Source organism: Cariama cristata, unplaced genomic scaffold (genome assembly GCF_000690535.1).
Source record: "Cariama cristata isolate BGI_N322 unplaced genomic scaffold, ASM69053v1 scaffold519, whole genome shotgun sequence".
Taxonomy (NCBI): Eukaryota; Metazoa; Chordata; class Aves; order Cariamiformes; family Cariamidae; genus Cariama; species Cariama cristata.
This window is the reverse complement of record NW_009636098.1, coordinates 27,559-43,321: the sequence shown is the minus strand read 5'-3', so window position 1 is coordinate 43,321 and position 15,763 is coordinate 27,559. Positions and strand designations below refer to the sequence as shown.

The following is a 15,763-nucleotide window of genomic DNA, read 5'->3' as shown; positions in this document are numbered from 1 at the left end:
AAATATATATTATTTCCCCCCCCCCCCCCCCCCCGCCATTTGAGTCCCAGTTTGAGCTACAACATTGAGCAATTCTGGAAAAGCCTGTCATCTTAAGAGGTCATCGCCAACTATTGCCAACTCTGCTCAGTGTAACAGAAATCCCAATTTTCTTACTAGGAGGAAAATACTGTTCCTCTCTTGAATCCTGTTAAGCAAAGTTAGTTGTTTTTATTTTTCAATCAGCACAGGAACAATTTTGCAGCTTCTGGGTAGGACCCAACAATGTGGATTACTCCTTTTAGATTATGGAAGGATTCTGTGGCAGTACATTGGATTGCCTTCACCAAGTCATAATATTCGCTCTTTTGAAAATGTCTGTGCATGCATGCACATACCTACATGCATGCAGACACCCATACACATGCACACTTTCAGGACCTTTATAAATAAATATTACTACAAAATGTTATCCAAATTATAGTTGTCTCCTGTGAAACTGGCCCGTTTATCTGCCCGAGGTAAGAAAGGAATGCCTAATACTTGAACTGTTGTTTTGTGGTTATGTTAGTTTACTTTGAAATTCATTGTTGCATAAGGTCATCTGATAACCCAATGAACAGGAGATGCCAAAATGTTCATGAACTAGGTAGTAAGTTACTATTTTGTCTGTAGGCCTTTCTTACAAGCAAAGCCATTAAATATAGCAGCTGTTAAAATCTCCTTGTATAGTCAGGAGGCCAGTCAGATGTTAACGCATCAAATCTGGAGATTTGCCCTGATTAGATTGTTGATATTCAGGATCTAATTTCGTTAAAACTCTGAAAAGTAAACATTTGCTTATGCTGGCCAAAACAGGTATGGTCTTTAGTCTTACAAATATCCTGCGTTGAGATATATGCAGTATTAAGCTATTGATTTATTCACAGTAATGTTTTTACCAGAACAGATTATATCCATGAATCACAAAATGGAAGAATTATTAAATCTTTAGGTTCACCCTTTGGGGATTTCTACACTATGTGATATGTGGTGTATTTTTTTAGAATAATGCTCTGTCATTGTGTTTCATATACTTGAAGGGATGGTGCTTCCTTTCTGCTCTTTGCTTTTCTATCACACTGAGTTCCCACATTAAGATTTTTTCTTTCTCTATAGTAGTACTGAACATCATATTACCTAATTTCATTCAATTATTTTTCTTGTATCCCTTTAAAACAATTTTTCTTTCTTAATGGATTTCATACACTTCAGCTACATATTTATAAAGTCATTCTGCCTTTTTCTTGTTCCCTTGGTTGCCACTTAAACAAGTTTTGCCTGACTTTATTTTGTGCTCTTTCATCATGAGTCAAGGTTCCTCTGTTTTTAAAATTATATTTTTGAATATTACCCAGCTCTTTGTCTATAAATCTTCAAGGTACAGAGTTATGAATTAAATACTGAAATTTAGTTTATCAGAAACTATTGGGAGGCGAGCTACGTTTTTTCCGTTCTATAACACAGTAACAGAAGCAAAAGTTGTATTTGTTATTTTTGTCTTAGTTCACTTTAGTCTCGTATCTAAAATTACTGCAGTCACAGGTTTTTTTCTAGGTGCGTTTCAGTCTGAGGTTGCAAGGCTTTGTTTTCTGACCTTGAGGTTAATAGATAATTCAGTGTGGTAGTAGAAAGGGTTACAGCTTTCCTCCCTTCCATTAGCAAACCTCGATATGTTTGTACTGCTGTTATGGGGAGGCACATGCTGATTTACTGTTTTCACTGCTTTATTCTTTTTAGAGGCTGTGGTTCAATTTACTGCATTCCTTGGAGGTTTGACATGTCAATTAGATGTTATCGACAGTAATAGAAGGGCGGTTGGTGTAAATGTGAAGTTTTTATGAGTGGACCATGAAATCACACCCAAGGGAATGCAAGAGAGAAGTGTGATAAATACAGTGTTAGTCTACACGCTACAAAGGAACTGATTAATAGGGAGCATGATTCTGTCTCATATATCTAAAAATATCGTTGATATATTTGGTGTTAATCAACTAATCCATTGATATGAGAAGTTATATCACAAAAATAGCTTACAATCTTTTGTAGGATTATGGGGGGGGAGAAGTCTTCAGAGTTAAAAACATCCTACTAGTTGTATTACTACAACTATGTTAATGCGTTGGGTGGCTCTTCATATCTTTGCTATCTACTTGAACATCAGGAGCAATAACTGTTGGTAACGAGTAAGCACAACAAAACCAATTGAACCTCTAGGATTGTGCAAGCTTGTCTTCTGCATATATGCTCTGGTGTACACAAAAGTATGTAAGGTGAACTCATAGGTCAAGTTACTCAAGTTCACAGCCTTTGTCTGCCACCACTGCCATCCCCCAAGGATGTATATGTAGATACTACATGCACAGTTCTTGCTACAGCATAGAAATTTGGCTCATGGCATTTTGCCAGATGGTTGCCAGCAAATTGCTAATAATTTCATTTTGTGTAAGATTTTAAATATAAACTGTATTTCTGGAAGTACAGAGGGACAACCTGTTAAAATTGAAAACATATGTGAGCAAGCTAAATTATAGGAACTTATGCAGTACGAAAATGTTATTGGTTGCCTACATAGGCAAGTAGATATATTTGAAAATAGGTTACTACATTCGGTTTTACCATTGCTCAATTTGACTATATTTTAACATTTTCTTTATGTACTATTTTTTCTAAAACAGCAAAAATGTCAGCACTGAAGCTGTGAAAGCAGGGGTTACGATAAGGAGTCTTTTAAATTAGAAGCTTTATAAAGATGTCAGAAAGTCAGTATAGACTTCATTAAATCTATTTTATGTCAGAATTTTTATTCTAATAGGTCTGCTTTATCAAGCCCACATTTGGTTTCTACAATAAATCATATGCAATAAAAAATGTATAGCAGTTTAGTAAAGTGTTCTTATAGAGAACAGATACTTTGTTTGGATTGGTGGGAGGGACCAATCATAGGGCAGAAATAACTACAAATTTTGTTCAGATGCTTTCAGAATTATGTGTTCCGTATGGGAAGTATGTTTAGAGTAAAAACTTTTGAGGGGAGAGTTCCCAAAAGGTGGGAATACAGATTTTTTTACTTCTCAATGTATAAAGCTATTATGTAACAAATACTGTGACAGGTGAATTTTAATACTTATTATTCTCACACTTTTTCTAGACTCTCATTATATTTCTCTTAACCATTTTTATTACCTCTGCCATTAGTACTTCAAGTCCTTTCTGTTTTTTTTTTCTTGATTAGACTGGATAAAGTATATTTGTTATCTTACTGATGAACTATAGCATAAGTACAACCAAGGTCCATTATTAGGTGAGTTTTCCCTCTCTCTGAGTGCTGCAGAGAGAAAGCTGTTACTTCTAGCTTGCACCTTCCTTGCTTCCTTAGAAGTACAACATTTGACGGGCTACCTTTTGAGAGAGTGCTGTCATGGTGATAGCAGAATAGATGGAAACTCAGTTTTAGGTCTCAGTTTTTAGTTGAGGTAGACCAGGAGTAGAACTGCACTTAATTTGACTTTAATTTAAAACCCAAAATGTAGATGGCCTTTGATTCCTCACAATATTTTCTTTCTCATGCTTTGTCTTCCCCCTCAGTGGCTTGGGAGGCTGGATGGGAAGAGGGTGTCTAAGCCAGCTACTGAGTTTGACTTCTGGGCTTTATTGGTCTGACTCTCTGAATTAGTATGTTAAATTACAGCTTTAACAGGAGAGGGAGTATTACTTCACTTTATTGTTTAGTACTGTTATGGTGGAAAACATGGAGGTTTTATAGGCAATTTGTAAGGTACCTGTAGCTTTTTGGTATTTTATAAAGAAAAATGTCTGTATAACAATAACTGTTGCACCATTTTTAATGCACACTTCTGTGTTTATTTTGTAGGTACTCCATAGTAGAGGTTAGTATAGTATTCATTAATAAAGCAAGAGGTGTAACACATATCATGCAAAGCATACTACAGTACTTCTTGAGTCTCAGTTGGCTTGCTTATGTGTGCATGCAGTTTTTTAATTGACAGCACACAATTGTCTTGTTTACATCAGTACAGTCATCAGACTGATGTATGGAAGGACAACACAACTCTTCTTTCCTTTTCCTGTCATCTGCTTTTACAAGTATCTCCTCACTATTCCATCATCATGAATGCTGTATTTGATTAAAAAAATATGTAGTCAGAGTTGAAAAAGTCCACATCCAAATAATCTAAGAAGTGTTTTGTCACGAGGCCTATGTGGACAAGTATTAGAAAGCAAAATGGAGGTTACTGGCTGGTAATTGACATTTTTCAGAGTGTGGTCTTCATTTTCACACTTGCTTCCAACTCTGCTTTGCTTTTCTTCTTGGAGTGAGGAGCAAAAAATGGAGGTTGTATGTCACCTTAGAAAGTGAGGAGGCACAGTGTGCACACACAAAATATACATGCTTAACCTAAAGCAAGCCATGATATGAATATGATATGGTTGTTACAGCTTGATGAATGTTAGTTACGTGTTACAGCTTTCTCTTTTGTCTTACATTTTTGGCCTGAACTTGGTTTCAGCTATAATCAGTGCTGCTCTGGTGATCCCACAGTGTGCTAGTATTCTGTAGTGCCAGTGGCTCATTAGAAAACCTCAATAAAAGATAAGCTTCCACTTCTTTCTTAATTTTTTCTTTCTGGAAGAGAAGGAAATAATGGGAAAGGGTCACTATTTATATCCTATTATATGCAATAGATCTTTAGAAAGATAGCAGCTTTTCATAGGAATAATTGGGCAAGGATTCCAAATGCAGAGAAGAACCATTAAATTCTTTCAGAGGTGAATTGGTGTTTTGGAGCTATAGTTAGCTTGAGCAATAGCAAGCTATTGTTCTAATTTACCTGGACATCAGTGTTTCTTGCATTCGTCTTGCAATTGGCTGATAAAGAAAAAGACAGGAAGAAACATGATAGTGGAGAGGTTTCTGATGATTTTCTGTTTCCTCTGAATAGAATATGGTGAAGAGATTGTGGGATACACAAAGCCATTGAGTTTTCAGTGACAGCTGTTGCTGTTGGCGAGATGAAAACACTTGGCCCAAGAGTCTTCATATGCTTGAACAAAGAAAGTGATTTTTATTGCAAGGAGCTCTAAGTGAGGCAGGCAGAGTCAGAGAATAAGAGAGCAAAAGATAATTATCTAAATTATGTTCAGGCTATTATCGAAGACGAATATAGTTAAAATGTGATTAAATATGACAGGCTCACAGGATGCAGGCATGGCTTTGGAATGCTAATCATCAATTACTGCGTCTCCTTAGGGGAGCTGGGCAGAACGAGAGAGTTAGAAGTCGGGTAGCTGAGGTGAGATGTAGAGCGTTAAATAAAACACAGTAGGACTGTAACAAGGCTAATTTCTTTTGGAAAACGGAGCTGTGGTATCAGGGGACCTTTGCTAGCCAAACAACTTGTAGTGCTGCATTTCAGCTTGAGGACTCTGGTATAAATCTGAGTAGGCTGCTAGTCCCAAGTCTTCTCTTAGAGTTGTAAACCTCAGCTTGAGGTAGTGATTATTTCTGTTGTGAAAGTGATGACCAGGATTGCTGCAGATTGAGCAGCGCATCTAAAATGAATCAACCGGCAATACAGCTTAAAAAAGCTAAACCCTGAAAAATCTGTTTGTTAAAGAGTCACTAATAAGGAGTACAGAGAAACAGAAAGTCCAAAGACAACAATGTCAGTTTATGGGAGAAGTAAGTTCTGATAGCTTCTTTATGACCGTGTCCTAGGTAAGGAAGGTGAAAGTATTACCTCCAGCTTGAAAGATTTGTTTGCTTGGCATATGGGGAGTAAAGGTGAAGAAATGGCATCTATTACACAGAACTATCTAATCTCGGACCAAAAATGAGGTGCTTTTGATATGTTTTAATGCTGCTGTTGCTGCAATACGGTGAGTTATGTATGAATCAATACCAGAGCTGTGTATAAAGTTTGGAGGAAATTTTTGTAAAGACCATCAAAAGCGATTTTGAGGATAGAAAGACTAGCTCTTGTGAGGAAAGTATAAAATAAGCACATATGCATGGAATTCCTACACAAATGACATGACTATAAAATAATTTGCAAAATAAAATTTCTATAGAGAAACTGAAATTATTACAATAGTACCAGAAGAGATAACCAGTAGTAAAAGAAGATGAAAAAGAAACTTCAGGCTTACCTGTGATGTCTTTAATTTAATCGAGGAACTCCACTGAACAATTGTTATGGCTTGATACATAAATAAAAGTCTTACTGAATTTGTTATATTAGCAAAAAATGCAAAAAGAGGGCAGATGTGCCTTGATAATGTTGTGTCAGTAATCTCTCTTCCCATATGGGTGTAGTTACATTGCATAAATTACTTCTTTGCTGCATAATTATATCTGTACTGGAGAGGTATTGCTTTGTATATATTGATGTTCTCAAAGGTACTGTTACAGTCAAAAACAGTACAATTTTCTAGTGAAGAAGGTTTGCCATGCTTATTTCAAAAGTGACTTTTTCCAAATCCATTTAGGTTGTTTTCTACTTAGTTTATTTCCTTAGCAAAAAGGGAAAAAATGGAGGGACCTAATTTTCTCATTACCCCATCAAGTACTAATTCTCTAGTGGCAATATTCTTGCATTTTAATAACTTAAATTTTAATAACTCTTCTACAAATTGTCTATAATTTTGACTCTCTTTTCCCAAGGGGAAAGGAATAAAATGGACACATACCAAACCAGTAAATATTCTTAGGAGCAGATTTATTGAAAACTCTATCTCCCTTCCTATTTCACATCCTCAATAACTTTTTTTTTACTGTTTTCTATCATGTTTTAATATTATTAAAAGGGTAATTATATTCCAATCCTATAACAGTATTGTAGCAGAAAGTAAGGATTTGTAATGCAGTGGGAAGTGGAAGAACTTAGGAGCTTCCTGGAGCAGCTGGTCTAGAAGTGTGTTGTCAAAAGGATCTTCAGAGGCCTTTTTCTCAGCCTCACTTAATCTCTGTCATGCTCTTCAGCTGTATTCCCAAATAGATGCATCAGCTTCCTTGTCACTTCGTAGCATTTACTGCCATCTTTAGAAAATCTGCACTGAACTCTTGCAGTGTGTGTTTGACCAGTGCTCAGAAGTACTATAAATACAGACTCATTTATATTCTATTCTATGATCCCTAATTAACCTATTTTCTTGTCACAGAACACAAATTACCTTAGAAGCTAGGAAGGCATAGGCTGTTCTTAACAGCTTCTTTAGGATTTTAAACTCTTATTTAGAAGAGCTTTAGAATATTTTCCAAAACACTAAATAGGGAAACCTGATTTTTACATCACAGCTCTTCTTGCGTAAAGTGTGTGCGTGTAAATGTGAAAACATATGCATAATGCAAACTATGGCAATACTTTGTTAGGAGAAGTAGTGTTGCAGTCATCTGACTCAGCCAGTCATCGTTGGGTCTCTATACTTCAAGATAACAAGTTATGTTTGGCCATGAAGATTAACTGACTGACTGTACTAGAGTAGTATGAGAAGGAAATTCAAGAAGAATTGTTCTCCTGTTTAGGGAAAAAATGTTTAAATCATAGCAATCTTTCAGATCTTGAGACAGTCCAAAAAATGGTTCATTCTCATTTTATATTTTATTTAGAGCTTGAAGAAACAGCTTGAGCTTCAAAGTAAGGAGGATATAGCCACATAAGGGATATAAATAAACTGTGCCATTAGATAGGTAACTGTTGTACCTCTGAGGGCTGACACAGACTGCACCTTTCTATTATGATGAGTACCTCTAATTACATCTATTACTTCATGCAGTAATACCAATAAACTACTTGAAATTAGGTCTTGATTGGGCTCATAATCTTCTTTAAGCAAATATAACCTGACAGCAGTGATAAAAGTAATAGTCAGCTAAATGAAACAAAGAAATGCTACGTTTGTGACAAAGAGGTTTTCCTACTAAGGGAAAAATCAAGTGCCTGACAAATAGTTAGCAACCAAGCTGTTCGTACTGCCAGGCTTTGGGGTAATCTGCTGGTGGTGAGTGGTGTTTTATTCCAGTTTTGCTTTGGTCCCTTATTTCTTATATGAACACGTCCGAAGGCATTCTGAACATGTTCAGGAAAACTATCCAATGTTTTTCTTCTGTAATGTGTTAATCAAGTTATACTTAACTACATTTTATTTCTGAAGCCTTCTGTGATAGAGTCTAGTTTTGCTACACTGTTACATTCTGTATCTAGCTTTCATGTTTTATGAATGTAAAATAATTTAAATTCTAATGTGTTCAAGTACTAATCCAGCGTAGTAAAATACTGGCATCAAACCGAAACCTCTAGTTCCTATTATTCTTCTTGTTTCTTCTGTTTAATATCAGTGTGTTCTGTAAGCACAACGGTGTGGTAGGAATTGGTGTCCTTTTCCTGCTGTGTTGTACTTCACCCAGATCAGAAGAGTATGAATGAGGAAGGAAGATTATAGTGGTCTCAGTCTACCTCTGGTGTTCTCAGTCTAGCCCAAAAAGTCATACTCCAGCTTGGAGGGGGGCTGGTCTGTTCTTCCTACTGCCTCTGTGTCAGGATGGGGAAATCCTCACAACCTGAACTGCGAAGAGTGCTTTATCTCATTCGTAATTTACTGGAAGGACCTTGGCCCGCACAAGGGAAGCTTGGCTCCTCTGCCTCCACTGCTCCACGTAGAGTGGGAGGAGTTTATTTGAGGTTTTGGGTGGGTTTTTTCCCTAGAGCTGTAATTTTCTTTAACTAAGCTCTGATAATTTCTCATGAGTAGTTAACAGATGGATGCATTTCCTTTTATTTATCTGATCTTTTGTTTATCTAATACAGTCAATATTAGTCAAGGATTTTAGACTTTGATTCAGGTTTTTTTTCTTTTACCATTTCCTTAACTTTCAGCAACAGTATAAGTGTTATTCCTACATACAAATTATAGTAGTATAAGGTATGTATGAGAACACTTAAGCAGAGTCAAGGCACTTAAAAATAAAAATGAACAAGGAGTGTTGGAAGTTGAGGTGATGAAAAGTATTTCTCTGTTTGCCCTATTAAGTGATAACAGTATGTACTGTCACTTGAATAGATTCTCTGTATATTTTACTGCAAGCTGCTGTGACAGTGTTTAATATTTCTATGTCTTTCTGGAATTTTTTTTGTAGATCCTGGCAAACAATCACTTTTGATAAACAGCCTGCATCTTTTATCAGAATAGTCGGAACTCACAACACAGCTAACGAGGTAAGGAACTTTTAAGAAAACCTATATTCTTCATGAATATTCAACAGTACAGTTTGTCATGTCTTGCAGTGAAATTGATAATGCTTTCTAAAATGTACTTGCTTCATTTTTTTGCTCTGGCAATCTAGCAAAATAAGAATGAATACTTTTCTTATTTGAGTATGTCAACTGTGTTATCATCTTCCCTACGGAGTTGAAGGACTATTGCAGGTCTGTTTCTGGTTTTGACCTTTCCACAGTGCCATCAAACATTCCTGTTTGGTTTGGTTTTAAATTAATCCTTATTTTGATGAATGGTGAAAATACCATTTTAGTGCACTAGAAAAAGGTGTATAGTCTCTGATTACTTGGTTTATCACTTTTATATTATCTTCTTAATGAATAGCACATAAGAAAAATCTCCTTCTTCATAAGAAAATCTTATTTGCGTAACATTCTCTTATAATTATTTTTCATAACTGGCAAATCAGTTAACCAATAGTGGCCAAACCAAGAGATTTTTTTCAATTCATTTTGTACAGAAAAAAATACTTTGCCCTAACCAACCAAGTGCAGTATCATCCTCTTTTTGTTTACCTGTGCCTCTGTCGTTTGTAATTGTGGTGTATTGTCTCAGATGAAGTCTAGATTTTACAGTTGTCTTCAGTGAAACAATTTACAATATGTGAATTTAAGAATATATGTAAGTCTTTGTGAGATTAGGACCTTATACAACAAGATTATAAGAGGCACCAAAAGCTGCTGCTTGTGTGTGTATGCATGCATATCTAAATCCCACACCTGTAGTTCACCACAAAACGTTGTACTTTCACACTTCACAATGAACTTTGGATAGCACTATTGCATTTGTAGTAATTAGAGTTTGTCAATTCTAGGCATCAGGACTTCTGATTGTATTTAGCATATGAGGTTGCTGGTTCTTAAGCATTGGGAGAATTGTCAAATAGCATTGTTTATGTCCAATTTTAGAGCAACTATTGCAAACATATGCACCACCAGATGTCAACATTAGTTCTCAGCAGACAGTTGGAAAGAAGCTGACCAATCTGAACTGGGAATAACAATCTTTTTTTTTTTCTAAACACTGTCTCTTGCAGTGTACAGCTCAGTCTTAATCAGTGAGTTCTTAGAGTCAGTAGCTGCCTCCAGAGTTGTTGTACATGCATGAAGAAGGCCTTTTCCATTACTGGTGCACATAGACAGTCTTCTTTTGCTCTCATGCCAGTCTCTAAGTTCTCATGGCTTTATTAAGAAAGAATGAGATGCATTGTGTAAACTTAGCAAATCAGCCTACAGGAAACATTGCCTCCAACTTTTAATTCTTAAAGGTAGCTTTAACCCCTGAAGAGTAATGGGCTTTTAAACATAATTCTAATTTCAAATTGGTTACTATTTCCAAGGAGTTTAATATCCTGTGTAGTTATTTATATGGCGCACTGTGTAACTACAGTGAAGATCCGTATGTGCAAATTGAGGTTACAGCTATTGATGTAGTGGCTGAGTGTAACTATAAACACATGCTGCTGTTCTATATCTTTTCCTCTTCTGTCTTTAAAATCTGTGCCCAATGCTAACTATTTTTTTTTTAAATATTTCTCCTAAAGCTTGTAGAGGAGGAACATTATCAGCATGCACATATTACTAAATTATTTTTTTAATATATATTAAACAGATAGACTGTAACTTTTTATCATAAATTTTCATTTTCCAAAGCAGGTAGTAAGTATGTTTCATACTTCTGATTTACATAATAATAGTGTAACCAAAGTCTTGGTTTGTTCTGGAGTCTATGGTCTTGGTAGGCTCTTCCGTAAGACCACGAGTAGTTTCCAGAATTAGTTACCCACAATTGGTTGTGGTTTATGTCAAACTATTCTTATTTTAAACGAAAGATGCTAATGGCAGCATATTCTCATCAACGAATTTTACTGTAATAGGTACAAAAATACTTTCCAAAGGGAAGAGTTGATTTTTGGAATTGCAAAAAAAACCACAAAATTTCTCCATTTTGTGAATTATTTATCTTTTAAACTCATCTTTTCCTTTGCCTTGTTTTCCGAATTTTGAAAGACATGATGTTCACAGATTTTTTGACCTGGCATTTTAGTATTTTTTGGTATGTTAGAACATAATAGAAGTGTAACTTTTTGTTTTCTTGAGCTTCCAGACATCCTACTTTTATAAAGGAAAGGATTATTTTTCCTTAGTTCTTGTCATCATTTATTTGTCAGATAGGTCACCTGATACTTTGGCTGTGTAAGCTTTATCCTGTTATTCCTCTTCAGTATTACTGACCTGGAAAGGACACCTGGTTGCTAATGCGAGAGCTTTATCTTACAAATTACTGCAGCAGTGTGTATGTACTTGGCCTTCCAGCTTTGTATGTCAGACCTTTCTTGAAATGGTATTAAAAAAAAATTATAACATGCCATTGGTCAGAGGATGATGCTGAACTGTCATCTCTGCCTTTTGAGAGAAACACATGCAGGATTGTTTGGTTTAGTAATACTGTTCAGAAATAGGTAATTCTGATATTGGATGAAGCTGATGAACTCAGTTGTACTTCCCTGTTCTCTGCTTATTTCACAAGCTGCATTCTCTATATGTTGAAGTGGCAGAGTCACTGAAAATAATGTTGTCAATTCACAAGCTTGTTAATGTGCCAGATGCCAAGCTGAGCATTAGTAATTTAATATGCTCAAGTCGGTAAAAATGAAAGTTACAGTGTAAGAATCGGGTACTTCAGAATTTGTAGGCTTCTATTAGCTAAATTTCGGTGATATTCGTACTATATTTTATAAAGCATGCATCACTATGTAAAGTGAAGTTTTAAATGAGAAACACATGGTGTAGGATACAGTAGCAATATAGAATCTTCTGACTTGGAGACCTCCATCCCATTCATTAGACTGTGCTGCCTTTCAAGGAAAGCAGCATCTTACAGAGGTGCACTGATGAGATAATGTTCTTTTCTGCAAATCCTGATGCTGATACGTGCAGCTGGAAAAAAGGCAATACCTGTTACTTTAAAAACATGGGAGCGGGATAAGTATAAAAGCAATTTCTCAAGAAGTGCGGCTGAGTGCAAAAATTGACTTCTCAAGAACTGTAACAGATGGAGAGAATTCATGCCACTGTAGAAATTAGTTCAACTTTAGAAAAAAACTCACCAGAAGAAATGCAGAGAAAAAACATTTTGTGCACATGTGTGTATCTGTGGGTATGGGTGTAGATCTGCAGTCTGTTCATATGTGTATATATAAAGGCATAGCGATACATCTTTATGTGAACGTGTGTTATATATAGAAATATAAACATGCATTGCTATGTATCTGTATAAAAAACTGCAAGAATTCTTACACTGAGAGGCACAAGAAAATATAATAGGGGTAAAAAACAAGTGACTGTGAATATTTTTTTTTATTCATTTCATGTGTGCTGTCAGAATTTAAATTAACTAGCTAGCTCCTCAGAAGAGACCCAGGGGCTATTGCAGACATGTCATTGCAGATGTCTGCTCAATGTGCACTTGAGCAGGGACGGTCAAAGAGAATAATAGGATTTTTGGTTGTGTTGAAGAAAGGATAGAAAATATAATATTCTGTAGCCTTGTATGAATATGTAGTATACACATCTTGTTTATGGTATTTGATTTTGCCCACATTAACTTGAAAGGGTCTGGGAAAGGACAGTTAAGATTATGAGAGATTACCTTTGTGAGAAGAGCTTTAAAGACATTATCTGCTTGCAAGAAGAATGATAGAAGATGTCGTAAAAGCATACAAAATTAAGTTAAAACAATTATTTTAAAATTCAGTTTTTAATATTCATCAAGCTTTAGCTATAAAACTACAATGCATGAAAAAATAGCAAATTTCAAATCGGTATAAGAAAAGATATTTATTTAGTATGTGGCAAAGCTGTGCAATTCGTAGCAATGAGAAATCATATGGAAAGAAGTTTTGTAATAATTTTAAAGAGTTCCTCCCCCTTCTCCTCCCAGGCACTTCAAGAACAAGTAGAAGTAAGAGTAAGTAAAGTAGAAAATAAATTGGAAAAAATGCTTGAACAGATGGTCCTCTTACTCTAAGATACAGTCACCTGTACAGTGGTCACAGGTATTGTTTGAAACATCAGAAAATGATCACTGTTTGAAATGGAATATTGCGTCTGATGAAGCAGCAGCCTCCTTGGACACTCTGAATGCCTTTCTGCATACTCCAGGATATATCTGTAGAGCTACCATTGCTGTTACAGCAAAGGGGGATCTTGAAATAGAATCATATTGGTAATGATTTAAATTTCATTCCTAGAGTCTATGAAATTCAGTCTTTTGAAGAAGTAATTAGATCATAAGATACTTTTAAGACAATTAATATAATTGTTGTTGTCATCCAATAGCATGTAGTAGATATTTATGCTACCTGACAGAAAAAAAAAAATAATTTACAAGTATCTCTGTCTGCTTTGGAACCATCTTTCTGATTTTTAGTGCCATATGTAAAGGCTGGTATAATTTGAAGGCCTTCTCTTGCTCCACTTGTATCACTTCATCATGTTTATGGCCCACGGATAGATGGTTTTGACCTCATGGTGAAACATTCTAGTTTGACTAAGTACTTTGGCACTGATCTGGCCTGCATACTTCTGTATAGACTTCATCTTACTTTGATCACACTTTTGCCAGCATTTAATTGTTTTGATTTATATTCATTTTTTGTTCTCTCCAGGTGTTTCACTGTGTGCATTTTGAGTGCCCAGCACAAAACAGTACCCACAAGGATGAGAGTAGTAAGGAAGTGGCAACAACAGAGGTGGGGACTGTTGGACAACAGCTTGTTTCTCGCCCTGTTCGAGCTGCAAGCACCGGTTCCCTGCTTTCCCCTCCTGGATCCACCTCGCGTTCACATGCTCACCAGCCATAGGGGAAATTGAAAGAGCAGCTTTTGTAGCTCCACTGATGTTATACGAAATTATTCAGAACCTTCTTGTGCTGGCACCTTTTCTTTCTTTTTCCTCTCTGAACAAAGGGGACCATGTCTGAAAGCTGGAAGTGCTGAAATGGAAAAGGCTTTTCCGAAGGAAATAAAGAGACTGCTTCACTCTCCTCAATTTGTTCAAATCAGGCTGGTCTCCGAGGGGGGAGAAAATAGGTCTTCAGTCTTCATCAAGTACCCTATTAACATCCTACCTCTCTAATCTAACCAAGGCAAGGAGAACAGAAGGAAATAAAAGGCAGAGCTACTAGTGGAAATGTAAAATGACTTGAGCAGAATGGAAGGTGTATGAGATAAGTATTTGTTCCCTGAAGGCTTTCAGTAGCAAAGAAAATGTTTATGGAACACATCAGTCCAGAATATATGTTATTATTAAAAGCTATTCTTCATTCATATTTCTTTGTAACTAGTAATCTGTTTCCTAAATTGTTTTGACTCTGTATTCTGTTTTGTCTCTTATTTTTGGCTGTAGCAAATGCTGTGCAGTAGATTAAGGAAGTATCAAATATGTTTACCTACTGAGCTGCAAATTCCCGCATTCATCAGTGGAGTGACAAGCAAAGCCTTCATGATATCAACAAACTAATTAATGGATGCTATATTAATCTTGACCTTAGTTGACTTTTCAAAGTACAAAATTGTCCTTTCTTACACTCAAAAAGGAAATTCCTAAATTAGGCTTCTGTCTTGAAGAAAAACATATTTTTCACTGCTGAAGATGATTACTTAAATTTTACCTGTATTTCTAAGAAAGCTTGCAACAGATCATCAAAAATGTTTGATTTAGAAAAGTGGAACTGCATCTGGTTGCTGACAAGCAGTTGTTCAAATACAAAAAGAAGAATTTGCAGATAACTTAGTTTTTTCCAAGAAAAAAATGTTTTACAGTCTGGAGCTAAAAATTCAAAGGCTGTGTGTGCATAAACTTTTCTCATAATCTTCATAAAATATGATGCTTTTACACTGTATTGTAAAAGATCTGGCTCTTACTTTACAGTCACAGAATTCGTTATCCATCTGTCTCTGTCTGGATTACATTGCCTGCTACTTTGCTTATTCTGAGTGTTTCCACACTGATGATGATGCAGTGTCTTACTCTCCAGATCTGTGTGACTTTTAGCAGGAGCTCCATGTTGGTCTTTCATGTGATTTTGTATTAAGACAAATGCTGATGTAATTGGCAAAATTGATTAGGAGGGTTGTTACTCCTTACAAAGTATATTATATTGGAAATGTCAGCTATCCAGTTTTATGAACTTGGAATTTCCTGCAGTGACAGATAGCCTTGTCAGAAGGAAACAAAGCTAGTGTAGGATAAACACGGTTTTCTTTTGCATAACCATAGCGATAAAATAAGTTACATCAACATAGCAAATAGTATGTTAATTTATCACACTACTTAATTTGAAAGAATTTCCCTGTTGGATACTGATTGTGCTAAAAACGGGAAGAAATATAACAGGTGGTAGCAATGAATCAGTAGAAACTTAGAAGGGGAAAAGCTTCCTTTTT

The 15,763-nt window shown here is 35.8% G+C and overlaps 1 protein-coding gene across 1 annotated transcript in view; it reads left to right on the top strand.

The window, feature by feature from the left end:
* LOC104167490 (BTB/POZ domain-containing protein 9-like) overlaps positions 1–14,690 on the top strand; it is a 48,980-nt gene extending 34,290 nt beyond the window's left edge. The window contains exons 5-6 of the mRNA XM_009707770.1: positions 9,176–9,254; positions 13,985–14,690. Of these exons, the coding sequence (XP_009706072.1) occupies positions 9,176–9,254; positions 13,985–14,179 (274 nt within the window). The 3' untranslated portion in view covers positions 14,180–14,690. The remainder of the gene's footprint in view (positions 1–9,175; positions 9,255–13,984) is intronic.
* The last annotated feature ends 1,073 nt before the right edge of the window (positions 14,691–15,763 follow it).